This window comes from Triturus cristatus, chromosome 4_2 (assembly GCF_964204655.1).
Source record: "Triturus cristatus chromosome 4_2, aTriCri1.1, whole genome shotgun sequence".
In the NCBI taxonomy this organism is placed as follows: domain Eukaryota; kingdom Metazoa; phylum Chordata; class Amphibia; order Caudata; family Salamandridae; genus Triturus; species Triturus cristatus.
Window position 1 is genome coordinate 307,921,204 of NC_140586.1, and position 27,979 is coordinate 307,949,182.

The following is a 27,979-nucleotide window of genomic DNA, read 5'->3' on the forward strand; positions in this document are numbered from 1 at the left end:
AAAAATGAACGCATACTATTTTATGTACAACTCTATTTAGTGTCAAGGCGAGGCCTTTACAGACTCTTTAAACAACAAATGGCCGGTGTTTATATTTTGGAAAGGTGGCATCTCTACTCCTGAAAGGCCTTTACACTAAATGCAGTCTCCCACTGTGGCACTAAATCTATAATAAAATAATGTAAGGAATAGGCAGAGTGGGGACCCAGGGGGTACTGGAACCAGTGAAAAAAAACAAAAAAGCCTTGTTAAGAAGTTCACACATAAGACTCCAGACTCTGTCCAGCTGATGCGACAGCAGCTCAAGCTGCAGTAGCCCGTGCTGAGAGACACGACCAGGGGGTGTGGAGACTAAAGCCCTTTTAGCACTATGGGTGTTGCGCGCCTGGCCGGGACATCATTCCACTGGTGACCCCCTTCTAAAAGCATACCCTCAGCTATGGTGGTGTCACTCACCGTTTGTGCACGCACTTCGGGCTGCCTGGCCAAAACCAGGAGTTCTGTCACGCAATATAAATTCTTGGGACTCACTAAAATGATGTTATCACATTGGTCTCCTGAGGACGCCCCCTATGTATAGTTGACCCAAGCACAGCATTTCACCCCTCCCAAGATAGATATCTCTTGGCAGTCAGTCCAAGTGGGAAGTCTGGGTTTCCTAATGCTGGGGTCGGGGGAGGGGTAAGTCGTAATCCCCTTCATCTGGACTTATTTTGTCGTGGTTCATTTTAGGGTGGTTGGAGGACTACAGGCTTGCAGGGGAAGACACAGCAGTTGGTGGAGAAGAAGCAAACTAGGGGTCATATCATCAAGCCGTCGCAATAAAATTATCGCCGCTTTAGCGTCCGTTTTCGGGCGAAAAGCGGCGATAATTTTATCGCAGTATCAGCAAGGTCACGCTATCGCGTGCATCCTTGCCTTAGCGCCCTTTTTCCCAACGCCCAGCTATGCATCTCTAATGAGATGCAAGGTGGGCGTTCCTTCCCAAAATAACTGGAGAAATGTCGCTAACCGACATTTTTACAATTAACAAGGGAATCGCTAACCTGCTTAGCAAGTGGAAAAGAGCGCTAACCACGCTTAACGCAGCTTCCTGTACGCCTGCTTTCAATCTGACTTAGCCATGTAATCCAATGGGAGGTGGATTACATGGCTAAATCCACCCTGCCCTATCAGCAAGGTATCGCCTGTCACAGTGCGATTATCGCTGGATTTCCAGCGATAATCGCACTGTTTTGTAGCTAACGCATGGATTTCTATCGCTTAGGAAATAAGCGTTGCTGATAGCACGCTATCTCCGCGATAGAATCCAGCGATAGCCGGCGATAATTATCCTAGCGCTAAGTGCGCTTAGCGATAATTATCAGCGGTTGTTGCTGATATGCCCCCATGTTCCTGTTCTATGAGGCACCAGGGTTTATCAGCATCTAGGAAGCACCAAACCAGTGCCAGTGATATCTGCGCAGCCAAGATATAACATTCGATATCTGGGACTTCCATGCTCCCTCTTCTGGTCTCCTCATCAAAAGAGACCTGGCTAACCATGGTGGCTTGTTGTCCCCTATAAAGGCCCACATCTGAGTGAGGGGGTTAAGTACCTCTGATGGGATTCACACAGGGAGGGAATGGAAAAGATAAAGCAGTCTAGGCATTAAGTTACAAGTTTATCCTTACCACACACAAAAAATTCCAATCTACCCCACTTATACAGGTCTTTAAGGTACCCAGGAGAGGAGGCATATTGCTCTGACGAACGTCAGTCGGAATGGGTGAATAACCACTCCTACATACTTGATCCTAGGTGCAGTCAAACCCTACTGCTCGATCCTTCCCCACTCCCATTGCCGTAGATTTCTGAAAGCTGATTGCTCGAGTTTGGTCAACAGGGCAGGAAGGACAGAATTTCCTTTTGATGGAGAATCCCTGGTTAAAATGTTTCTGTCAGGGGATTAGTATGACAGGGGTAATTCTGTCTTCAGAATTTTTAAACCCAGCCTGGAAGCTTGTTGTCTAAACTATGCTCTGCTGAGCTTCTTCAAGAGTAGTGCCATTTCAAAGAACCGTAAAGAACATTAAACATAGACGGCCCGATTCAAAAAGGTAACAGACTTTTGAGTATTTTACACTTTTGCATAAGGTTAGTACTTTTTGACGATTCACAAAATAAAGTGTAAATGTACTTCAAAAGTGTAACTCTACCAAATTTAAGGGCCTGGAAATAGTCACAAAGTACACCCATGAATTTACTCTTTTGAGTATCTTTACACTTATTCTTTTGAGTAAGAGTAAATTACATGTGTAAACTACTCAAAAGTGTAAGGGGCATATTATCAAGGGCCTTATCTCCGCTTTTTTAGCTTGAAAAGCCAAAAATGCGAAGGTAATCTTTTCGCCCCATTTACAAGGCGGTGCTAACATGCATTAGCGCATGTTAGCAGCCGTTTTCCCGACGCATCGCTTTGCATCTCTAATACGTAACTAAGGTAAGTCAGCCTTTTATAAGACATTAGTTTTTGGCGAACACCGCAGTTTTTGCTAAAAACTAACATCTGATTAAATGCTGACTTACCCTAGTTATCCTATGGCAGGTGGATCATAAGGCTAAGTGCACCTTGGCCCATTAGCAACGTTTTCGCCATCTATGTAGTAATTGCGCTGGATTTCCAGCGATATCCCTTTGATAAAGCCGCTATCGCTGGAATTTTTATCGCCTCAGTGATACGCGTTGTTAATAACACGCTAACCGGGCAATAAATTCTAGCGATAGGCGGGGATAAATAAAAAAGCGCAAAGCACGCTTTGCGATATTTATCGCCGTCTATTGAAAATGTGCCCCTAAGTTTCCTTTGTGAATAGCTCCCAGGACTTCGCCTATTGAATTTCGGCAGGCTTGACCTGCTCAAATGTATCAGGGCAAAACTACGAGGGTTTGATAATCTTCACACCACTCTTAATTCCGATCCCTGTGCAAACAGGGTTTCCTGAATGATCAGAATCTAACCCTGCACTCAATTCAATTCAATTCAAAGTAAGCTTTATTCGATTATTAAAATACAATCATAAAAGCACAAGACAACAAATATAAAACTTACTATACAAATTAAGCCAAATGCAATATAAAGGGATCAAATATACAAAATTTATAAAAATCTAATAATCAGCCATCCAATCAAGAAACTTAAAAAACCATACTTTTCCTGGCAGCAATAGATTTGAGGATAAACGTGGCAGTAAAAAAAATATGTCTATCTCATTTAAAGAAAACAGCAGGTTTAGGGCAGATTTCACAGTACGAGACCCGTGTTTCTTAAAAAGTGGTTTCAGATAGGCAATACGCAAATGCACATACAAATCACATGTAAGGAGAAAATGTGTAACACTCTGTTTAGTGACTCCATCACATGGACAAAGGACAGTAGGGTATTTCCTCATTGATGGAAAAGACACCAAATGGTGAACAATACCTAATCTCAATCGGGTCAACACAAACCGATGTGAAGGTCTAGTAACTTGAGAAAGGTACGGTTGAAACCCTACAGTAAGCTCCTGTGAATAATAAAAAGCCACGGTTGCCAGTTGCATATTCTTTGAATGGCGGCGTTGGGCTTTTTTGCCGTAAAAAAGTTTGTTTAAAATCAGACTTGGGCAGATCTGATGCATAATTTGGGTTTTCTAGGATATTCACCTTATAGAAATCCTTGAAAGCAGTAACCACATATTTTAACCATGGGATTTGCAAATATTTATCTAAACAGAGACAGTCCTTAATAATGCTTCTATTAAATCCAGTCTCTTCCTTCATCCGAATCGACCTCCATAACATTAGTGGTTTCAATTCTATCAAGTCGGACAAGTGATTCAGCCCCAATTCACTATGGATTAATGAGGTAGAAGCGGACGAGGGGAGACATAATAGCTTTTTAAAAAAAGCATTTTCCTCAATCTGGAGCTCTCCATGAGGGCAATAGCCCCAAACCCCAGCGCCATAAAGCGCTGCTGAGACACACTTATTATTATAGATGTGTAACATATCAAATATGCGGCGATCCCCCAATTTAATTGCAAATTTAAAAACGCCTTAGGCGCATCTAACCATTTTGGCTTTAACATTTAAAATTTCTTCATGCCACATGCCATTATTTGAAAACATGATGCCAAGGTAACAAAACTTGTTTACTAAGCGAATTTCCTGATTCTCAATATGGAAGGGTCTCAAATTCCTTATTTTGCGACCACATGGTAAAACAAAGGTCTTGGAATTATTAAGTTTTAATTTCCTTTCCTTTATGAAATCAGAGAATTTATTCATTAGTTTTTGTAGAACAATGGGAGTTCTTGAGAGGAGAACCGTGTCGTCAGCATAGAGCAACACAGGTACCTCCTGACCCTCAATTTGCGGGGCATCACATTTAACCTTTTTTGAACGGCTCCGATGGCATTGATAAAAAGAGAAAAAAGGAGGGGTGCCAACACGCAGCCCTGCCTAATGCCGAGACTCACCTAAATTTGGCTTGTACATTCACCTTCTTGACCATAGCGTATTTTAGCAGACAAGTTAGCGTAAAGTCGTGCCAAAAAGAAAATGATAGCCTGTGGGGCACCTAGGTCCAGAAGGGTTGACCAGAGTAAACCATGGTCAACCAGATCGAATGCGCTACTAAGATCGGCAAAGCAGAGAAAGAGGGATCCCTGCTTTGCGCAAGTATATTTCCCAATAATAAGATCTAAGTTTACGCATTGTTCCAAGGTTCCCCTACCTTTCCTGAACCCATATTGGGATTGAGCCAAAATCCGCTTATCCTCTGCCCATTCCTCTAATCTAAACAACAAAACCCGTCTCATCATTTTTAATGAAGAGTCTAGAAGAGAAATAGGGCGGTAATTTTTGCTTCAGATCTAAGTCCCTTTTTATATATGGGAATTATTGTAGATTCCCCCCAGGACGGCGGAATCACTTCCTCTACAGCCGCATTAAAAATATTAGATAAGGCCGGGCCCCATATAACTGTATCGGCTTTGTAAAGGTCGATAGGCACTCCGTCTGGCCCGGCGGCTTTCCCACCTTTACTACATCTTAAGGCAAGTACTACTTCAGAAGGAGTAATGTTAAGTGGGATAATAGGCCAAACGGCAGCAAGTTGACTAGGCATACAAGATATATCACTATGGTTAAAAATAGATGAAAAGTGGAGGACCCAGCTTTCCTTACTAACTTGGGAGGTAATAATCGGGACATCGTCATTCCTTAAGAAAGGACTACTGACGGTATCCCAAAAGAGCTTGCTGTTAGATAGCTCCACCACAGCCGTCAATTTGTCCCACGCTTCAGCCTGGAGTTCACATTTCCTACGCTTTAGTTGTTCCTTATAGGCTATCCTAAGATTAATGATAGAAGGCCTGTTCCAAGGTCTACACAAAAGAGCTTTCTTTAACTTCTGTAGTGCCTTGGTACAAGCCTTGTCAAACCACCCATGGTTCTGATTACGTCGCTTTATGTTACAGGTAGTAAGAACTTTATTAATAATATCATTAATTTTACTGAAGCATTGTAGGATACTTAGGTGACCAACCTTGACTTCAAGACACATACTTATCTCCGTTAAACAGAGAGTGACAATTCTATTCAGGTACGTGTCTGAGTTAGCGGCAGTCCACTTAATCCTATAGCCATTGGGCCTACTTAGGACAACATCGTTAACAGTGGTTTCAGGCCCCTGTTTCCTATATCCCCATAACGACAGGCATAGGATAATAAAATTGTGATCGCTAACAGATAGGTCCAAGGTCACCGGGGTTCCACAAAAGGGAGCAATATTCACCAAAATAACTACATGATCAATAACCGTACCAACGCCCCTGCCCGTAAAAGTAGGGACGGGGTTGCCCTGATCATCATTTACGCTCTGTAATACTGCCAGATCATATTTAGCCATAACAGAGTTCAACATCTCTCCATAAGGTTTGTGTGGAAAATGGACCTCTGGATCAACATTATCGGCAGCATACCCACAGGCCTCAGTTAGAGATAAAGGGCAGAGAGCGATATTAAAATCGCCCACCCAAATAAAATCAAAATTAATGGCATTGTCAGAACATAATTTATCAAGAGCACCCATTAATTCCATAACCGCAAATGTTTGCGCCTGATTAAATAAGTTGTTATAATAATTAATAATCGGAACATTGCGGCCATGCTCTTGCTGTAACCACAACAGTTGGGAGTGATATCCGATCATTTCATATGCCTTGACAACCACCGGGAGTTTGATTGACAATAATATTAAAAGACCACCCTTCGCGCGGCCTGACACGGATTCCTGGGCAGGGAGATTAAAGGAAACAAAACCATCGAGGTTAATTTGGTCTTTACACCAAGTTTCCTGAATACAGAGTAAGTCACAACAACCGACAAAATCCCTCCAGCCCAAGATATCCCACTTTCGTTGCCACCCGGCAATATTCCATGTGGCTAGATAATAGCCAGTGCCAGTAAAGCCAGAATGAACATGATGTGTCTGGGACAATAACCCTAAAGGCATGAGTACATTCTCAATAAGAGTGGGACCCGTTATCAAACTAGGGGCCATATCCTCGTCTGCATCCGATGAGTTGGCCTCCACTCCCCAAGCTGGTGAATCAACATTAATAGTCACCAGCTCAGAGGAAGAACCCACTATCTTCGTAACCAGTTTATCAACACATCCTCCCAAAGGTTTAATATTATTCGTATCGATTATCTCTCTGGAAAACGGTAGACCGTCAATCACAGTCTTCCAGACCCGACAGACCTTCAAACCGGTTGAATAGAGGAATTCCTGCATCCAACCTATCAGCCGAAATGCCGGGTATAAACGGACGCTGACAGCTCCTATTATGGCAAAGGGGTGGGTAAAAGAATGTAAGTGGTAAAGAATTGATGTGGGAGACCGAGTTATTTGCGGTCCAGGCGCAGATATGCTCCACGGCCCTTCTATCTCTAAAGTTTAAGACAACACAGTCTCCCTTTACCGATTTAACTTTAGAACCCACCCAATCTACCCGGCGTGCAAAAATAATTTCTGCTGAGACCGACACTGGTAATGGCCTGTGTTGGTTAAGCCAATGGATACACTTATGTTTTAAATCCAGATACTCCTCCCGTTTCCCATTAGTCAATTTAGGGACACCTGTAAGAACAACAACATAAGGGGTCGATTCAGGCGGAAGGTTTAAAAATTGCCTTCGATCTACTGAAACTGAGTTTTGAAGGCCCCGATGCCCTATTGATCCAGTAGTATTAACATTACCTCCCGTCCCAAGCCTGATCTCGTCCATCTCGCCAGACAAACTAGATTGCACCCTAATATCAGGTTGACCAGATAGTGTATTAGAAGATGGCTGGATAACCTGTGGTGGGGGGACTAACCCTTCTTTTACAAATGGACCCTCTTGGATACAAAGTGTTGATTTCGGAACACTTGTATTGGCTTTACCCCGCAAATCAGATCTAGTTTGAAGAGAGGCAAGAGCCAATTCAAGACAGGAGATCCTATTTTCAATACGATCTAATCTATCATAAATCGGTGAGACAGATTTATTTAACATTAAATCTAATCTATGCCAAAAGTCGTCATTCAGTTTATTTTGCTCATTATCAGCCGACGCCAAGAGGTTAGGCAGATCTTCATACAACATCTCCCCTTGACCTCGGCTAACAGGGGCTACAGGTTTACACCTAGGGGGGTCGGGTTTACGATTTTTAGACAACATTCCCAAATCATTTACCTTCCCCCTTTTCTTTTTAGAGCAAACCCCCTTCGTGGTGGTAGCGAAGGATGACTTAGGAAGACCCTGCTTGATAACAGAGGTCGATCTAGTTCGAACTGGAGATAGTGGGGTGGGTAGGACTAATGAATTTAGGCTGTTAGGGCGACATGAAATCCTACTGCTAGGCATACCTTCCTCCTCGGAAATAGGATAACACCCTTGCGTGGTTTCTATTATTTGCTCAGTCGAGGAGGAACAACTCCCACTACCTATCATGGAATCAACTGATATGCCAGATGTAATTGTAAGCGGGGGATTAGGGGAATTAGCATGTCTAATGGAAACCAGTGAGGAGCGTTTATCGGCAACGATATCTAACAACAATCTCCTCTCCATAAGTTCTATTTCATGGGCTAATAGCGAGGACGCTCTAATTAGAAATGTATCTAGTGTCCCAGACATTGAACCCCTAAAGGGAGACTTATGACCAGGGCGTCCCGGGGAGGAGTTCATCACCCCACAACGAAGTAAACTATTAAACCAATATAATTAAACAGTAGATACAAAGTATCACGCTGGTAACACCCCCCAATAAGCTTTAAACAAACCCAACGTAAGGGACAGGGCCGGTCCCGTCCTCTGCCGTCCACGAACGGCCACAAACGGTCCCGCCCTTGTCCCGGGATTCTCCCGGCGCACGACCGCGCTACTAGGAGCTCTATCGTTTAAATAGCAATTACAGGCAACAGGGGGCGGGAAGAGGACACAGCTGGTCACTGTTACGGGGCTGCTGGTCCTCGCAGTCCCGTCCTTCGTGCGCTCCCAATGTCAATACGCCGGTTATGCTGGGCAAAGTTCAAGGGCGTATATTCTCCTCGAAATAGGCAGGCAAAGTAATGGTGGACTTAACCTCCTCTGCGAACGGCACCCTGCACTCGTAATTAGGGCCTTGGAAGGTCGTTTTGGGAAAGGTGGGCAGAAAAGCCTCCAAGCGTAGCCTCGGCACCCTTGCCGGAGACCTCCTATTTTGAATTCCCTACACTTTAGCGGGTGGTTTGATGAGTGCTGCCGCCGACAGCATTAGCACTTTTGGCAAAGATGAACACATTTGTCTCTCTCAATATGAAGTAAGTTCACAGCAAATAAACACAAATAATATATTGTTTGAGTGTTTATTACATTCTACATTATTCACTGCAATCCTCAACTAGGCAAAACAATTCTGGCTTGTGTTCTAGATCAACAGGTACCAGGCTCTAGGACCATCTATATGTTTAATTTTCCAGATATATATTTCTTTTTTGTTTTCCATTTCAGATCGTTGTTTGGACTTTCCAGCATTAGCCTGAATAACATTTGTTCAACACAATAAAAAGGAACATGGGGGAAAACAAAATAAAAAATGCGGTTGGAGGTTGACCTGGATACCTCGGGTTTCAGTGTTTACTCTTTTTCCCTGTTTCTGGACCTGAAAGAGGAAATCAAAGTGTAAGAATCCGATATGGAAAGACATGGAAAGAACTGAGGGCATCTTTTCAGGTTAGAAATTGACTCACTAGCCCTGGCCTATGCTTGAAAGTATCTGGTATACGAGGATGGCTTATTTGAAAAAGCTTCCTTGTACTTGACGAGCAAGCCCAACTACCGCAGTTCTGATGCTGAAATATGTCTATCAATTTCAGCACATAAATCCTAATTCTGTACGATAAGCATTGATCAGTGGCATAATAATGATAGGAGATGCAAGGGCCTACTTTATACCCCTGCAGTGATTACTAGTGATCCTTGGTGGAAAGCTCAAGTTACTCCTATTACCCTTGAACGTTCTGCAGACCAAGGCCCAGATATATCAAAGGATTGCATTTCCCGTGCGTCCCACAGGGTGACACAAGGGCAATGGCATACTTAAGTCAAGTTAAGCGCAGCTTGGTAAATTTGGAGTAACGCAAGGTAGGGCAATTCACTGCCTTGATTTACTCTGCACCGGGAAGGGTTACATGGGTGGAGGGTGGGTGGAGAGTGGGTGTTCCCACGCATCCTCTCATGTATTTTGGGGCATTCCCAGATTTACCTGCAGCAAGCTTAGAAAGAGAAAAACGCCTTAAAGAATTGTTTTTGTGCAGGAAGGTGTCCCTTTCTGCGCAAAAATATTCCTGTGTGTAATGCAGACACCCTTGCACCATGGTGTAAGGGTGCCTGCGTTGGCAGTAACAGGTGCACTAGCACACAAAGAGAGCAGGAATGTACCATATGTTAGTAAATATGGCACATTCCTGGCGTCTCCATTTGATGCAGCAATGAATGTTGTCTTGCTGCATTGCATCAAATTTAGATAAATCTGTCCCCAAGTTAGGAATTATGCTCATTATAAACATAACACATACTCTGAAACTCAACTACACAAAAGCAAAACTAAACATGCACAACTAACCATAAACACATAACTAAATATTAACTCAACATTATGAAATGCAACTAAACATTAGCACGATTAAATAACGCAAATGGTTATCAAAGTCTCTGCTTGTAAACAATCATTACAAAATGCAGTGACACTAGGGAATGTTCCAAAATGGTATATTAACAGCAGCACATGCCTTTGGCTATGCCACGCTACCACACAACTCCATGCAGTTCGTTTTTATGTCCCTCTTGTGTTGCTCGAGGGACCATCAAATTGTTGCAAGTCAAATGTCAACTACAAAAATAGCGACCCGCACATTTATTGACTCCACAATATTTATTACCATTCAATCGTTAAGGTAAACATGCATAGGAAAGTATAGGTTTTACCATTCTAATGCCATAACTACTTACCTTGCCTATATTGAGAACAGATATTTTGAGTGGGTAGATGTGCATATTTAAACTTTGGTACTATACCCAACTCAAGGATAGGATAGTCTAGTCATTTATAAAGCGCAACGTATGCCGGAGCGTCTTGGAGATAATTGAAATTCCATTGTATTGGCTGCTGCATGACTGAAGAAGACCTGGAGCCCTATTACAAACTGGGGGCACTATTCCTTTTTGCACCACGGTGCACCTTCAAACAGGTGTGCCGTGTGCAAACAGGGAAAGTGTGCCCTATTATGTTGAACACCCAGCCCTCGGGGCAGCCGCAAACAGGTCCTGACCTGGGGCAGAGCATTCAAGTGAAGTCCAGAATGGCTGCTTCATTGATGCTACGCATTTCACAGTGCAGGTGGCAACCCACCTGCACTTTCAATAGGGGGAGAGAGTGAGTAACTGCACCCCCTACAAGGGGATGTCTGGAGAGTCCATGGGACCCCCTTTTACTCCTCCAAAGGGCTGCTATCAGGGGTTGCACTGATAATGTGCCACCCTTTCAGTGCACCTCTTGAAAGCTTCTTTGCCTTTGTACCTTCGTCTATAATAGGGCGCGGGCACAAAGGTAAAGAGGTTCCCTCATTTGCATAGGGCCACGTCACCAAGCAAATGAGGGAACACACTATTTAGATAGTGCTGTCCCTACATGTGCGTCAGCGTTATCTGTATTACAGCAGGGTCCGCGCAAGCATCTGTGGCCCCTTCTGCAATTCCAAAGTGTCTGTTGCGTTTCTGGGACACTTTCTACAATATGACCTCTAGAATAGTGAAAGAGTTTGGAGCACTTAGTAGGTAATAGCCATGGCTTGGGGTCTCCCTCCTCTTTTGTCCCACCACAATTAGTGCCCACAGGTGGGGATGAATGCAATTAAAGTCAGTAGGTGCTCTGTAGGTGGGAAATGGGTACAGGTGGCCAGGGCTCAAGACATCAGGATTGGTGAGTTTGCTTCCCTCCCCGGTCTCAGTTGGGAGATTGTCAAACTGCAGCTCTGCAAGACTATCATGGTGGAAAAGGCAACAGGAGACCTAGTGGCAGGTAGGTGAGGCAGTGTGTATCTCTATGCCACAAGAGGTTAACTGTGCCTTTAGGCTTGGAGCAGGCAGTCTTACAAACAATGACAAGCATTGCACTCTTTGGAGCGGTTGGAGGCGTGGCCTCTTGCTTATGTCAGTGGAGAGCAATTGTGATTCCTCAATGGGAACTGTTGGTGGACTTGTTAAGAAAAGAAAAAAAGATTGACCTTCATGCTATTACTATAGCCTGTAACAAAGGAGAGGGCCTTCAACAACTGCTGTAGTCAGTGGCTGGAGGGCTCTAATGCCATTAGAACATTCAACTCACTGAGTGTAGAGCGTTCTAAAATAAAAAGAGAGAGACAGAAGGAGAAGCATTGGAATCCTTGAGAAGAAAGTCTAAACCAGCAATTAATAATACTGAGCAACTTGATTCTAATCAATGGCATTTTCCACATTCCAGTGTTCTAGTAGAGTACTATAGCCTGCTTCCGAAGATGATACCAGTCGTTAGAGGCCCTGACCTCGAGTTATAATGAGAAAGAGGGTCTTTAACAACTGTTATAGCCCATGGCAGAATGGCTATAATGCTATTAGAATAGTCCACCTAATACGGGTATAGTTTTCAAAATTAACAAGCATTTTCAATGCAATCGGTCTCGCCTTTGGGACCTTAGAAGTATTTATCCATGCAGCCATAGACTGAATACAGCATTTCCAACGGACAGTGTCTACAAAAATGCACCAATAAAAAGGAAGGGAAAACTGCAAGATCATTTCAAGTGGCCTGAAAGACAGATGACTACCTATGTCTCGACGGACCAAAAACGGAAACCAGAATTCCTAAGAGTGAGAGACCTTTCTGATCGTAGCAAATCCTCTCGAATGGCCAGATTAATTGAATGTAGACTCTTCATAGGAGCCTTTCCAAGTCGTCTAAGGTATTGGAACTACCCTCCTCCCCCTCAAAGAAAGGACAGGGGTCCTTCGCATACAGTTTCATCACAGCTGAAGAAGATCTGATCGATTGGACATTGGGGCAAACAGCTAACAACCTTTATGGACGTGACAACGAAGGAAAATAATTATTCACACGGAGAGAGTACACATTTATCAACACACAGAAGGATTGTAGTGAAGCAAAATCCACTGCTTTAACCCCTGAGGCCCAAAACCGGTGTTTAAATCATAAAAAGCATTTGTGACAGTCATGGCACTCCTTAGTTTGTTACATTTTATAAATCCCTAGAAGCTAAACAATAAGCGAGCGCAGACCTATACAAATAATCAGTAACATAACATATGACATAACTTTAAATGGAACTGTAGTGACACGCTAGATGTACTGACTGTACTTTTGTTACCTGTGCTGCTTGCATTCTCATTGTTATTAAAATATCCTTAATCAAACAGTTGACAAGAAACATTTCACACTACTTCACAAACAAAATAAGGTAATGTGACACCCGTCTAAATACCTGCAAAAATAATTTTCCTTACAAAGGGCACATAGTCTTTAGCCTCAGGTGCAGCGAGTAGGGAGCAGTGCAGAACAGTCGAGTCAATGACTATTGTGCTGGCATTGTGAGAGCGCAATATGGCAGCTTGCGATAACTTTGAGGCCTTTTCTTCAGGAGTCAATTGCTGCCTTTGCGCAAGGCGTATTAAGTGCTAATCGAAGAATGAGGCAGCGCAGAAGAGGCAATTAGCCTCTTTGTTCCTCTCACTCCCAGATAAAGGGAAAAGGGTTCCATCCCGTCCCCTGTGGGCGCACCTGCACCCTAATCAGAAGATCCAGCGAGGGGAAGATGCGCAAGATGCTGCTTGTATGATGGTGCAATGATAGAAATGAGGTTTCATGTGGGGTATTCTAGGCATTATTTTAAGCAATATCACACTGAGGCTGTATATGGGAGGCAGGAAGACTGGACCCTGGACTACAGGAGTTCGAAGAGCTACACGGCTGCTTCAGAATGAGAGCACCACTGAAGCTTTCCGAGAGGAAGTACAGATGGGGGTCGGAGGGGGTCAGAGGCTAAAAGACGAGGTAGATACTGACCAGAAAAACAAGCATTGGCATAGCCAATAGGTGTCGCCTTTGGGAACTTATAAGTGTTTAGCCAGAGATATTGACTTTACCTATGTCTTTAAGCTGGGCTGTACAGAAGTCTGCAGCATGCTGAAATGTTATAATAAAGAAGTGTCAGAAGCATTTTTGTTACCTTAGATATGACCAAAAAAGCATTATTACAACTGAACGACCATATTAAAAAAGTATTAAAAATAATGTCTTGAGTTTTTTTTCCTTTCAATGCTGGCAACTTGTATCTGCCTGTCCCAATGGTTGCTTGTTGTGTTTTTTTGTTTGTTATGGGGGAGGGGGGGCATAAATAAAAGGAGGGTGAAGGTCAGTCAGTTAGTCAGTGAGAGTGAGTGAGAGATCAGTCAGTGGGAGAGTCAGTGAGTGAGTCAGTCAGTGAGAGTGAGTCAGTCAGTAAGAGCGTGAGAGAGTGGCAGTGAGAGTCTGTCAGTGATAGTGAGTCAGTCAGAGTGAGTCAGTGATAGTGAGTCAGTCAGAGTGAGACTGAGTGAGTCTGTCAGTCAGTGAGAGAAAGTGGGAGAGTCAGTTAGTGAGAGAGGGGGCGAGTCAGTGAGAGTCTGTCAGTGAGAGTGAGTCAGTCAGTGAGTGAGAGTGAATGAGTCAGTCAGTGAGTGGGAGAGTCAGTGAGTGAGAGAGAGTGGGAGAGTCTGTAAATGAGAGTCTATCAGTGACAGTATGTCAGTGAGAGTGAGTGAGTCAGTCAGTGAGAGAGAGTCAGTTAGTGAGAGAGTCAGTCGGTGAGAGTCTGTCAGTGAGAGTCTGTGAGTGAGAGTGAGTGAGTCAGTCTGTGAGTGAGAGAGCGTGAGTGAGAGTGGGAGAGTCAGTCAGTGAGAGAGTCTGTCTGTGAGAGTGAGAGAGTCTGTCAGTGAGAGTGAGAGAGTCAGTGTGAGAGTCAGTGTGAGTGAGAGAGTCAGTGTGAGTGAGTGAGAGTGTGAGCGAGTGAGTCTGTGAGAGTGTCAGTGAGCAAGTGAGAGAGTCAGTGTGAAGTGAGAGTCTGTCAGTGAGAGAGCGTGTGTGAATGAGTGAGAGAGTGGGAGAGTCAGTGAGACAGTGAGTGAGTGGGAGAGTCTGTCAGTGTGAGTGAGAGTGTGAGTGAGAGTGTCGGTGTCAGTGAGAGTGTGATAGTCAGTGAGAGTGAGTCAGCCATTAATGCAAGGCATTTGCAGTTAGGGTGTGTACTCTGAAGCTCAACTTTCATTGTGACAATGGTTTGAATATAAAACCCGTAAATGTTTGCAGAGTTTAACGATTTGTGGCTATTTCTAATGCTCCGAGGTTACTACATTATTATATTATAAAACAGAATGGAGAACGGTAGTGAGGTGTCCTATCGCCAATCATTGTTTTACTTGGAAAGGTGGTAAAGAAGTGCCTGACCTTCCTATGCTGATTTATAGCATGCTCAGTGACCACTTTCTCAAGTGATCCTCTAAGTAGAATTTCTTCAAATTCAAAATGCCCCAGTGATGAACACACGCAAGCGATCCCACCGAGTGGACTGCGGTTGTCGCTGTTGTTCATCATCACCACATGGCCTTCAATGATCAGCTTGCTTCTTCACAAATGTGCTCCTGTTTTTTTTTTTCATCCTTCTAACAGCGTTCAGGTTCTGCTGACGTGCTGGGCCTTTGCATGCTGTCATCACCAGTGTAAATAAGTTGCTGCAGTCATGAGAAGCGAGTGGAGTGCTTTATTATGCGACCCAACAACATCCAACGAAAGCAGCAGTTGACAGCTAAAAGCTCTGGGGAATCAATCAGCACTGTAGTAAACAATTCTAGAAGCAATTACCTCAGGAGGAAGGAGGAGAATGTGACAGAAGAAAAAGGAATGTACGATACCGCACGCAGGTTGGACAAAAGAGTTTGGCCTCTTACAGGACCTCCGTAGTGCCCTATCATTCCCTTGATGAATATGTGAGTGTGTGTCCATGTTCTCCAGCTCAACAGGGAATGATCATATGGGATAGAATGTGTGAGGTCACAGCTGTGAGTGCCACAACCAGGTGTAGGTATTGCGGATCACAATGGGTGTCCCAAAGCCTTTTTGAAGCTATTGATACATCACGCTTATTATATCACACGTGCAGACTGGAGAGGGCATTTCCGATGACTTCTTTTACTGTCCGTCCGTCCGTCAGTGCTAGGCAAATCCTGGAGGAAAAGGGCAGTAAAAAATAAAAATAAACTCCCATGCGGTGGGGGCGATTCGTTTTACATTATTCAAAACAAACTCCTGCTTTGGGAGTTTGTTTTTGAATAATGTAAATCTTCGAAAAAGTTTAAGGGACACCCGTCATGCCTGATAGCGGCGTCCGTCAAACTTTTACAATGTTGACAGGCACTGCTGTGACAATGTTAAGAGATGTCCACGGTCCTGGCGAACATCCCTAAATTTGGTGCATGGCATAAAAATTTGCACGGGGGAGTTTTTGCTTCCGCAATTTACGGTGCGGGTTGAATTACTCCTTAAGATTGTTTTAGTCCGGAAGAGAACACCCTCACTTTAGGTCATGAGCAGGGCCGCTATAATTATGCAGCCGTGGCTTTTTTCACAGAATTACAAAATAATGAAGTAATACTATCAAAAAATGTGCTGTGTAATGTCAAATAATTTGGCTTTTATTGCCACATAACTTGGTGCGCCCCTGCCGCATAATTCCAGTGGCCCTGGTCAGGGGAAAAAATAATGCTGTATCCAAGATAGTTTCTGAATTTGACTAGTTTAAGGTTAATGCTATTGAGGGTGGCTATGGTCTAGCGGCTAAGATGTAGTTTAGGAACCTGGGTGCCTCGCTTATTTAATTTTTGCCAAATCCCTCAATCTCCCTTTGCCTAAAATGTATAACATTATTCCGGTGACATTAATCCGACAAGCATTGCCTGTAATTGTCCTTGCGCAGTTGCTGGAAGGGAGCCAGGAATCTGAGATGTTGGCAGCTGTAAAGGAGGCGCTTTGGAGCCATCTGCAGGGGTCTTTGCCACATGCACGGCATGTCGTGCTGCAGCAGGCCTCATCCTGCCGATGAAATACCAGGTGAAAAATCATACTTGCTTGTAAAGGATAAAGTGTGCTAATTGGAAACATACTCAGTGGTGGAATTAAGGATAAACATAGCTCACTTGGTTGCTTTTGGCACTCAGACGGTCACATCGGTAGTGTAAAAAACACACCATTTGTATTAGAAATTGCGGCGGGAAGATTGCCTTTAGAGTTGATGGTTATGTTATAGGTTCTGTACATATCAGTTTGGTGCTTTCCTTCTTGCAGAAAATCCCTGGAGCAGATGTATTTTCTCTAGAACTATCAAGAATGCATACAGGCAGGGTTTGATTGGAGCTGGTGTGCAGCGGGTGTCAACGGATATGCGCTGCTTGTGAGAGCACGCCTGGCAGCTATTTTAGTGTGTATTAGCGATAAGGGCTGGCACTCGTTTTTGGGGGGCGGCACTTTGTTTCCCCCGCAATCAACTTTAATTCAGAACAAGGGAGAGAAAAGCACCAAAGGGAGGTAGAGAAAGACGGTAAAAAGGTGACAAAATGGTTTGATTGGAGCTGGTGCGCAGCGGGTGTCGACGGATATGCGCTGCTTGTGAGAGCACGCCTGGCAGCTATTTTAGTCTGTATTAACGATAAGGGCTGGCACTCGTTTTCGGGGGCGGCACTTTTGTCGGCAAAAGTGAAAGCGTTTCACTTGCGTGAGTGAGCGGCGCCAGGAGCGATAATTGCTACCATATGGCGCCGCTCGCTCCCGCAAGTGAATCTCCAGACGTGCACGTGTTGCCATTGAAGGCAATGGAACGCGTGCACGTTTTTAGCTGAAATGCCGAAGCCATTCCAAAAGGTCTTTTTGCCTATGCAGTGCATGCGCGCTGCGTAGGCGAGACCTAAAAAGACTGTGTTCAACTGTGTCCTTCCTGTGTGTCTGAAGCTGCCAAATGGGATACTGAGTCATGGACATAGAAAGGGGACTTTTTTGTGAGCAGAGCAGTCGTGAGTTATAAAACCTCATAGAAGTGGGTGCCATATTGTGGGGAAAAAGTATTTCCACATTAGTCCAACTCACGTTACGAGATGATTATGGCTCGGTATCACATTTCAAACACGAAAAAAAAAGACAACAATATTTTCGGTTTCAGTGAAAACATGTTTTCCAAATCAGTATTTTATTGAAAAATCGAAGTTACTTGATTCATTTTCATCCCGTCTACCATAATCCACATAAAACAAAGGCATTAAGGTATCAGAAGCATTTGCATAAAAAAACACTATTGCTTAATATTTGGAGCTGCCGGTTTAATCAAGATTATTACTAACCCAGCAATGTAAGACGAGTCCTTTTGTATTTCTATACTCCTGGGCTCTAGATGGAGGCCAATGCATTCATTGATGGCGCCTCATTCTCGTCGATTACTAAATATAACGGGAAGCAGCATAAACGTGCTCATTGTGCAAATACAGCAAAATATTGTCTTTTGACTTACAATACAAGTGAATGTTAGCTTCACAACCATCACTTCTTAACTATTTAGAGCGTTGCGTAACATGTAATTAAAAAGGAAATTGTAGACAATTTTCATGTTACAAACACATAAAATGAGCAGCTTGGAACCCCCGCCCCAAAAGAGGGGAGGTGCAGCGATCACAGAAGACACTGCAAATGAGCTGCGATGGACGGGAAGTGGTGTTAGGGGTCGGGGCGGCTCAGGGAGATTAAGTGGACTGGCAGCAGCCTGGTGGGCCATATGAACACTCACCGAAGACACGAGCAGCTGCAAGCAGCGCCGTGCACCAAAGAATTAAATAAATAATGCGCTGAAAGTTGGCTAAATAGACATTGTTGTCCTCAGACTTCCAAAATAGTGTTCTCAAGGTGTGTATTTTTTTTTTTTTTTGGTTGTAAGACATTTATTATGAACAAATGAAACAGATGTTGTACACTGCGTCACGCCAACAACCCGGAGGCAGGCCGCTATCTGGTAGATTATACAAAGATTACATGTAAATATCTTTAAGGCCCTCATCCGGCCGGTGGATCATTCAGAGGTAAACTTAAGATACAATAAAATCTGCAGTGTGTACTGTGCATCTCTAGCGAGTAAACGGTCTTACTTTTGTCTCAGTGCTGCTGACAATTGAAAGATAGCGAAAGTCAATGAAGCCGCCTCCGAATGAGCAGCAGTCAACCACCCGCTACAGCAGCCTATAAAAAGGACGTGTCAGTCAGCACCATGTTTCTCCCAACAGGACCCCCCAACAAGCCAAACCAAAAACGTCAAACACAGGTGCAAGTACTTGGAAACAGCGTTCGTACCACATTTCAGTTCACCAAGGGGTCGCGCGGGTCCGCCACTGGTCTCCCCAATAGAGGGCCAGCCATGTTCAGGGCGGGCTCGGAAAGGTATCCTGGCTGTGTACGAATTAGCGACGGACGGGTGGGGTGGGGTGGGGGGGAGGGGGGGAGGGGCAATGAATTATCCACAGTCGGCCCAGTAGGGCGGGAGGGGGGGGGGCAGGGGACTCTATCCGGGTCAGTGGAGGCAGTAAACGCAAAGTTTACGTCTGGGCAGAAGGTGTGTATTTTAAACTGAGAACGAGAGTTTGTGTTCTGACATAGCGCTTCCAACTGCAGCTGTCACATCATAGCACTGTCAATTGTAATTGGTAGTGATTTCTCAGTTTGATGGGACATTTGTTATCGATCTTACAAAGTGTGAAAGGCTGAGCAGACCTTGCCAGTGTTTGCCCCTTTGGCCTCCAGGGTGAGCATTTTCACTTGCAGAGTTGTTTCCTGATAGCCGGAGATGTCTACCGGATCAAGAAACGAGCGCTGGAGGCTGTAGAGCCCAGCTTGCCACCGGCTCCCTCGGTGTGGGCGAAATTGCCACAAAGAACATCTCCAACCCCCGGAGCTCGGAACCAGATTACAATTCCACGAGGATCGCGGCGCCGCCTCGCACCCGAGCGGTGAATGGCAACAGGAGGCAGTGAAGCTTAAGTGGACGGGGGCAGGCTCCTCCTAATAAGATTGTAATTCGTGGAGTGAGTTCAGCGACGTGCCTGTGTGGGCTATACAAAGTCAAACAAGCATTGACGCGAGACCTATTGCCTTGCAAATGGCAATGCATGCGGGCGACGACGCGGGGGGGTGGTGAGAAGTCATCGGACTGAAGGAGGGGGGGGCACGGGAAGAAAGTAGTCTGTGCTGTGAAGGGGCCAGTAGCCGTGGAAGGACACAAATGACTGACATGGCTGTTATGAGGAGGGACTAACAAGCTTAAAACCATTCGAAAGGCAGCATTTATAGCCTAAGCCAATGAAGAAGATGGGCCAGAGAGTGGGCGGAGCTTCCACGATGCTTCCCCACTATAGTGTATACTGCATGCCTCGCAAAGCGATGGCAGTGCATTCGCACTGCAACGCTAGCGAGACCTAAAAATGAAGCAACAAAGAAAAATTAGAATGTTGAAACAGAAGATCTATACTGGCCATTATTGGCCTGACCCCACTCCATTCTCAATAAAGTTCTCAAAATTCCAGTGTTCTACTATGAATAATGAGGGAAAACACAACTCCCTTCTCGTGTGATATCAAGGAAAATGCAACTTAAATGACTTTAGGAATGACTGAATGAATTGCATTTGTATAGCGCATCAGCTGCCCAGTATGGTGTCCCGGCCCTCCATAGGAAAGAAAATGGCACAGTCTTAAACTTCTTGAAATACAAACGCTTCTAATACTTTTACCTGCAGACTCCTCACCTGTAGAGTAACCCAAGGCATCAGACTGGATCTGGAAAACTTCAAAGTCACGATGCTGCTGTTAGAGAGTACTGGACTCAGTCGGCGCCTGACAACAGAGGATGCCTCTAAGGCCATAAAGCACCCACCTCGGCACTTCAAATTTTGTTCCTTTTTATGTCTTGCCTACGCAGCGCGCATGCGTTGCATAGGAAAAGACCTTTAGCCATCGATTCAGTCTGTGTGCCAAAAACGTGCACGCGGTGCATTGCTTTCAATGGCAACGCATGCACGTTTGGCGATTCCCTTGCGGGAGCGAGCTTTGACACCATATGTTTGTAATTAACTTGCAAACACATGGTGCCCCTGGCTCGCTTCCGCAAGGGAAATGCTCTGTGTGCTCTCGGCAGCACTCCCCTCAACCCTCCCACTTTTAGCGCGAGGCACGCACGCTTGTTTTTTTGGTCCCGTGGGCCATGGCGGGACCCAGGAAAACCCGCATATTTGCAGTTTTAAAAGTGGCCCACCTAGCAGTGCCCGCCTGTCGAAATTTCAGTAAAAAAGTGAACAGAGCTGGGCAATAATATCGGGTCTGGGACATGGCGCTGCCTGGTAGAGGAAGCTAATAGGTTGTGCTTTATTTGTACTGGTGTTTATAGCCGTTGACCACATGCACACATTTTGTGGTACGGGGATTTACTTATTCACCCAGAGCGAAGATAGAAGACTGAAAGGGAGAAATGGGGTTTAGGGAAAACAAGAAGAAAGAAAGAAGGCAATGCCGAAACAGAACCTGCGAGACGACTGCGACGAAGAGATGAAGTGCGGGGTGGTGGAAGAAGCACATGATGTAAATGAACGAAGACCAGGCACGTTTCACAACTTTGGCGCGTGGCTGCGTCGGCGGTACGCTCCTGAGTCAAAGTTGAAGTTTCTACACTTTTTTATATACAACATAAATGCCGTACAGGGATTTGATGTTGCCCATAGTCGGGGTGGCAGTGTGTAGGCAAGGGATGTTAATCCTCTGTTTAGATCTTTGCAAGTACAACCAGGAGAGACGGGAGTACGGGGCGTGTGGCAGAGGTAGTGGTGTGGCGAGTGGCATCTCTGTGCTGGCAGATATCTGGGTGTTCGGGGCAAAGTGGTGCCGGTGGTCAGAGGCAATTCATCATAATTAGGGGGCACCGGAGCATTGTGGAGAACGACGCCAGCGTTTGTTTGCGGGTGCGAGGCTGGCACGGCCAACCTATTCACGCGAATCCGACCGGGCCCGGATGGGGTGAGTGGTCTAGCGCCGGAAGGATGGGAGAAAGGGAGAGGAGAGTGTTGCTGAGGGGCCCCAGCAGATGGGACATCGGGCAGAGAGGGGGGCTAAGGAAAAGAGATGAGCGGGCGGGCATCAGTTGAGAGTGAGCCCGTTACCTGTGTGTTATTCGTTGCTGGACAGGTGCGGTACATGCCCCTTTAGCGGTGTGTTTGTAGGGCTGTGGAGTTTGTCTGTGTTTCAGGGGGTGACTACGCGTATGCCAGAGCGAGGGAGTTTTTTTTGTTTTGTTGCAGTTTTATACAGCGCAAACTCGACTATCCGAGCGCTTTACCTGAGCGTCAATTGCATTACAGAGGGACACAGTTCTTTTGTAGGCACGGGGAGATTAAGTGATTTGTCCAGAATCACAGGGTGTTTGAGCCTCCCATTAGACTCAAACCTGGCCCCCCGCTCTAGCCATCAAGCCACATCCTGTCTGTGTAGAGAAGAAGAGACCGGTTTTCCGTGAAGTCGCAAGGGGTAGATTAGAGACTTAGAAAGTCTGTCTGTAACAAGTCAAAAGGTTTGTGTTCAGGAAAACAGGATCTGGGAGTGAGGTGCTGGGTGGGCACCTGGTACCACTTCCGTGCCAGGCAGCACGGCACTAATTTTGTTTCACTAGTGTTTAGATATTGTATGACTGGAAGAAGGCAAATAGAGCACCTAGCGACAGAGAAGACTGCTACAAATGGACAAGGCACCTTTACCTCCAACTCCTGCAGCACTGGTGCAGAGCGGAAACAACTGAACTCAGTGATGTAGGTAGGGATGCACCAACCAACAGAGGCATGTGCAACGAAGACTCACTCCCTACACGATTCTTCGTGAGGGGCCCTTAAGGTTTCACTGGGACTGACCACTTCACAAATCTGCAGGGTCCACAGTCGAGGGTAGGCCCTTAAGCAGGGGCGTGTAGGTATCAATAGTGCAGCAAGTGCGCGGTGTGAGGACTCCACTTCACCAAGACAGTGGGTGAAACGTCTTAAAACCTGGTTCTTCCATGGGTAAGAGTGGCCGTTTGGTCTGTCAGTCGGAGACTATTAGCGCCGGGACATTTGTTAAGTAGCCGCGCGCTCTACAAATGCGCATCATTCATTCATTAATTCATTCAAAGTGTCACCTATTGCCTGCTGGCATCCTCTTAGCGGCCCAAAGAGAGAGCATTATATAGAATCAACATATTCTCACCCATGAGATAATGGGCGTTTATACCGTTTCTGCTAGTCCTGTCAGCAATAACTTGTCACGGGTTACTTATTATGTAAGGACAGGCCTGATATGCGAAGTAGAAATGTATACATTTATTGCGGGCTATTATTCTTTAGCACAACCTTTGCATTGCGAAAAGAACTGAGGATCCATATATTGAATATCTATACAGTGCACACTTCTCAAGCTTTACATTGTAAGGACATCACAGCAAAGGGAAGGTTCTGTTCCTTCTGAAAGTCACGCAACCTTATTTATTTGAATACGGAGCCCTCAAAGAACTTAATAATTAATTGCAGAGTCCTGTAATGCAAGAAGAAGCCTTTTGGGGCAGACAAGCAGAAGGTACCGTGTTACTCACTGAAAGAAATAAAACTAATATGCAGCTGAGAATTATGGGTAATATAAAATATAAGCTTTTTGATGTAAGACCTCGCAACGAAGCCTGTCATCCCTAACATAGCGCTGCACCTACCTGGCATCCTGGGCACCCGCGAGGAGTCTGCAGCCTCTACACCTTTGTGGTCGTTTGTTTCCCCCGCCGCCCCCTGTCACCTGAGGCCGCAGTAGGGTGGAACTACAGGCCCCAGCATTCTCCTCTGCTCCGCCCACTTCCGCCGGACAACGCGCCCGGAGGCGCTACATATACCGAGGCTCCCTCCGCGTCGCGGGACGCGCGTGGGCGACGTCGGGCTGAGCCCGGGCAGAGGGCGGGCCGTCTGTGGCCGTCCGAGGCCGAAGGAGGCCGGGCAGGGCCACGGATCTCGTCCCTGGATATTGGGATCTGGACTAGTAAGTAAGCTACTCCATAGACCAGTGGTGTAGCCTTGGTTCATGCAGTTCTTAGTAGGGTACACTGATTGAATGATAGCACTTAACACCAGGTGAAGACACTGTCACATTACTTACCTGTAGGATTATAACAGACGCCTATTTGATTTGATGTCGAAGCCCAGGTCTATCAAACCACCCGCCACATGTGTGAACAGGACCATGGACAATTATCTTGTCAAAGTGGTAAACAAGATCAACAAAGACAGGAGACTCTCCTTCGGTAGACTGAGTCCAGAAACGTCACCAATAAGGTCAACCATCCCTAACACTAAACTACCTCTTTCAGAAATTAGCTGCGATAACATCAACATTGTAGACGTTAACACAGATGTAACTAATGACCTGGTAAATGTTGAAAGTATGGATGAGCATGTAACTTTAAATGACTCTAGTTCCACCCAGAGTCTAGTATCTTGTTCAAAGGTTATTCAAACTCCATCTCCCACGCAGAGAATGGTGCGTGCATGCAGGAAGGCTCCAGCGAAGAGGGTGGTAATCCGAAAGTCTAAAAAACAAGGTTCAGTACAATCAAGCAGGGGGGTTACCCCAGAGTCATTAAATGATGCCCTAGAGTCCACTAATAAAGCTGAGGGGAGTACTCTCCACCCAGCTCTTATAGATCACTTGGCTTCTATTATAGAGTCCAAACTAGAGGCACTGATCAGCCCTTTGTTGGCGAAGTTAGATCTAGTCTCATTAGAGGTAAACAGACTGAAAGGTCTCTTGGATCCCCATTTGACCCGGCCTCCCTCTCTGATAACCCCTCAACCCGATCTACCGGGCTCCTCGGGCCATAGCTTATCGGAACCTATTTTACACCCTTCTGTCAACACCAGGGAGGATGGTCCTGGGGGCCCTGGGGGTAGTACTCAGACACGTCGGCCTGTAAATGCCTTGCTAACCACTTCATCACCACAACCATCAGTGGCTACCCCATCTGTTTTAGCACCTACTTCACGACAACTACATTTAGCACAAAAAAGTTACCAGAACACCCAGAAGAACTCAGTTGAGGATGAAGCTTCGGGGATCTTCAATTATAGGAGAAATAATACTGTCAACCTCCCACCACAGTGTGTTCCTTACACAGTGGTATTGGTTAACATCCCTGAGGTTGACTCCTGTATGTCTAACTCTAGGCAGGAAACCCACGATGCTTTAAAAAACAAAACACTTGCTTGGCTGAACAAGAACTGTGGTTTCCCGCTGGCTTTTTCAAATGACATAATATCCACTCGTAGAGTAGGCTGGATTGGGTGCGGAAGGAAAATCTCAAGAGGGGACTGCATCATAGTCAATTTCAAACATCCACAACATGTGGCCACCGTCCTCCTAAGAGCTGCCTCCTTACCCAACCAGGACAACTCAGTTTCTGTTAGACCTCTTGGATATTTCTATAGTCACCTGACCAGCACTCAACATCGATTGCCCCAACAGCCCGAGCATCGTGGAAATGGCACTACTAGGGGATTGGTCGGCCGTCCTACTAATATGCCATTGAGAGTACCTATGTATCCAAATGGTGGGGATTTTTATGGCCATCAGCCAGCAAGCTGTCAGTGGGATTACATTTTTCCCCTCTCTAACCGTTACTCTGCCCTATCCTCATTGGAGGAAAACGATTGACTCCCTGATGCCACTAGGAAGCCTTCCGAGTCATTAGCCCCATTTCTCAAAATCGCCACCTGGAACATTGCTGGCATAAAGAACAAAATGGGGAACCCGGAATGGCTATGTCACTTAAAGCCTTTGACATCATCGCTCTACAAGAGACATGGGATTTGACGAATAGCTTCACCTTGGATGGCTATAGCTACTTTTGTATTCCAGCTATTAGCAGTGTGGCTGGACGACCTAAGGGGGGCCTGTTAAGTTTATTTAAACTAGACATAAAAGGGATACTTACTCAATGTTTATCTGGCTCTGAAAATTGTCTGATCGTTGAACTTGCCTCGCAAGAAAAGGCTAAGATTCTTTTCGTTAATTTTTATAATTCTAATGCCAATGATTGCACCAGTTATAATCTAGAAGTACTGGATAAATTCTTGTCAGCCTATAGTACTAATGTACACACCTATGAATTAATATTACTAGGGGATTTTAATATACATCTATGCCCTTTATTATGTACTAGTCAGGATGCTGATGTCCCCCCCTTCTCCTCTCTAGTGCATTTAGAGCACACCAGGCGTGGTGAACTTCTTGACATTTTTTTAGCTAGATGGAACCTATACGAATCAGCCTGTGGGGATGGAAACAATAGAACCCCTTCATTTAAAGGAAATGACAAGGGCACCATTATAGATTATATATTTTTGACTTCTTGTTTGTTGAGCAATGTTATTAAATATTATACAGAGGTATCAGTTTTTAGTGACCATAATCCTGTTCTTCTAGAATTATTGCTTGCCAATGTATTCTCCCTTAAATCAGCTAAAGTTAGAGGGGGAGCAAATCTTGTGGTAAAAGATCAAAACCGCAGGTTGAAATGGGCAAAAATAGTTCCTGAAACCTTTTTAAAGGAGGTGTTGCATAGGACCGAGGATGAAGTTGAAATATGTCTATCAAATAGAACTGAATGCAACGAGGTCATAGCAGCCTTTGATAACATTTGCATAGAAATCGACCGTAGCCTCCAGGTAAAACCTAGCCCGAAGGTGTCCGTGGGAAAAAGATGGTTTGACAAGAAATGTTCTAAAGCCCATGGGGATCTATTAAAAGCCCTGAAGGCCACTCCCAAAATTCGCGCGGACATAGTGAGTGCAAGGTCTATATATAAAAAAACAATTATAGAAAGAAAGAGGGTTTTAAAAGACAATGCTTTAGCGCAGCTATTGCATCCAGAAACATTAAAAAACAGTGGCCTTTTTTGGAAAACTATAAATCAGCCACTTTTTTTAGAGGATCCACACACCCCTCTTGAGGCTAATATCCCCGATGAGGGCTGGATCAAACACTTTAGTGAGATCTACACAGATTCCATTGGCACTGATACTATCGTTGCCCCTACAGAAGCGGAACAAGGGGATCTGTGTTCTGCTAAGCACACCGTTACTTTTGTACCGGTAGAAGTGGAACGGGCAATTGAATTGACTCCGAAAAATAAAGCCCCAGGCCCATATGGGGTTCCAGGGGACGTTTTTAAATATGCACCCAAGTTTTGGTCCAAAACCCTATGTAATGTTTTTAATGTTCTTACCACCGACAAAATTCCGGATTCATGGAAAAAAACGATTATCATACCGGTCTTCAAAAAGGGCAACAGGCAAGATCCATCCTGTTACAGACCGATTTCTTTAATCGACTCATCGGTGAAGATATTGGGTAGGGTTATCCTATCAAGGCTGAACGATTGGATCACTGAGAAAGGGGTACTATCCAACGTCCAGTATGGTTTTAGACCTAAAAGGAGCACTAGCGATCAAAGTCTCAACTTACATCTATTGGTCGAAAAATATACGAAGGCCAGAGACGGGTTCATGTACCTGGGGTTCATGGACCTCTCGTCAGCCTTCGATCTTGTTAATCGCTCTAAATTGTGGAATATCCTGCTTAACATAGGACTGGACAGGGCTCTCGTTTGTCTTTTAGCTGACCTCCATTCTAACCTAACAGCTGCGGTTAGAGTTACCTCGGAAGGGCGCTGTACTAGCCACTTTAAGTCAGAAAGAGGGGTGAGGCAGGGGTGTATCTTGGCACCCCTCCTCTTCACAGTCTACATAAACGCCTTGGAACCCTCCCTCAAAGCGGCAACCCTCGATGTCCCGCGTATAGGTGAACTTGGTATCCCAGTTCTCCTATACGCGGACGACGCTGTTTTGCTCTCACGTACTGGTGTGGGCCTTCAAAGGCTATTGAACGCTTTTGAAGCCTTTATGAGTACTCTGGACCTAAAGATCAATGTCAAAAAATCGCAAATCATGATCATGGGTAAGGGTACGAAAAACAAGCTAACAAAAACATTCACATGTGGGAAACAAGAGCTTTGTAGAGTAGCCACCTTTCCGTATTTAGGGATAACGTTTGACGAGAAAGGTACTTGGGGTCCCAACATAAAAAATAGAAATATTGCTCTCGCCAGATCTTCTTCTGCCCTCCAGAGCTTTATAAAAAAATTAGGAGCAAGACCAATAGTCACTCTGCTAAAAATATATAAAGCCAAAAGTATAGATGTTGC

At 45.0% G+C, this 27,979-nt stretch overlaps 1 protein-coding gene across 2 annotated transcripts in view; it reads right to left on the minus strand.

Moving 5' to 3' along the window:
- Positions 1–8,904: 8,904 nt before the first annotated feature.
- ANKRD45 (ankyrin repeat domain 45) overlaps positions 8,905–27,979 on the minus strand; it is a 241,976-nt gene continuing 222,901 nt past the window's right edge. For both annotated transcript variants that reach the window (XM_085600086.1, XM_085600085.1), the window contains one exon: positions 8,905–9,214. In XM_085600086.1, coding sequence (XP_085456212.1) covers positions 9,183–9,214 — 32 coding nt within the window. In that variant the 3' untranslated portion in view covers positions 8,905–9,182. The remainder of the gene's footprint in view (positions 9,215–27,979) is intronic.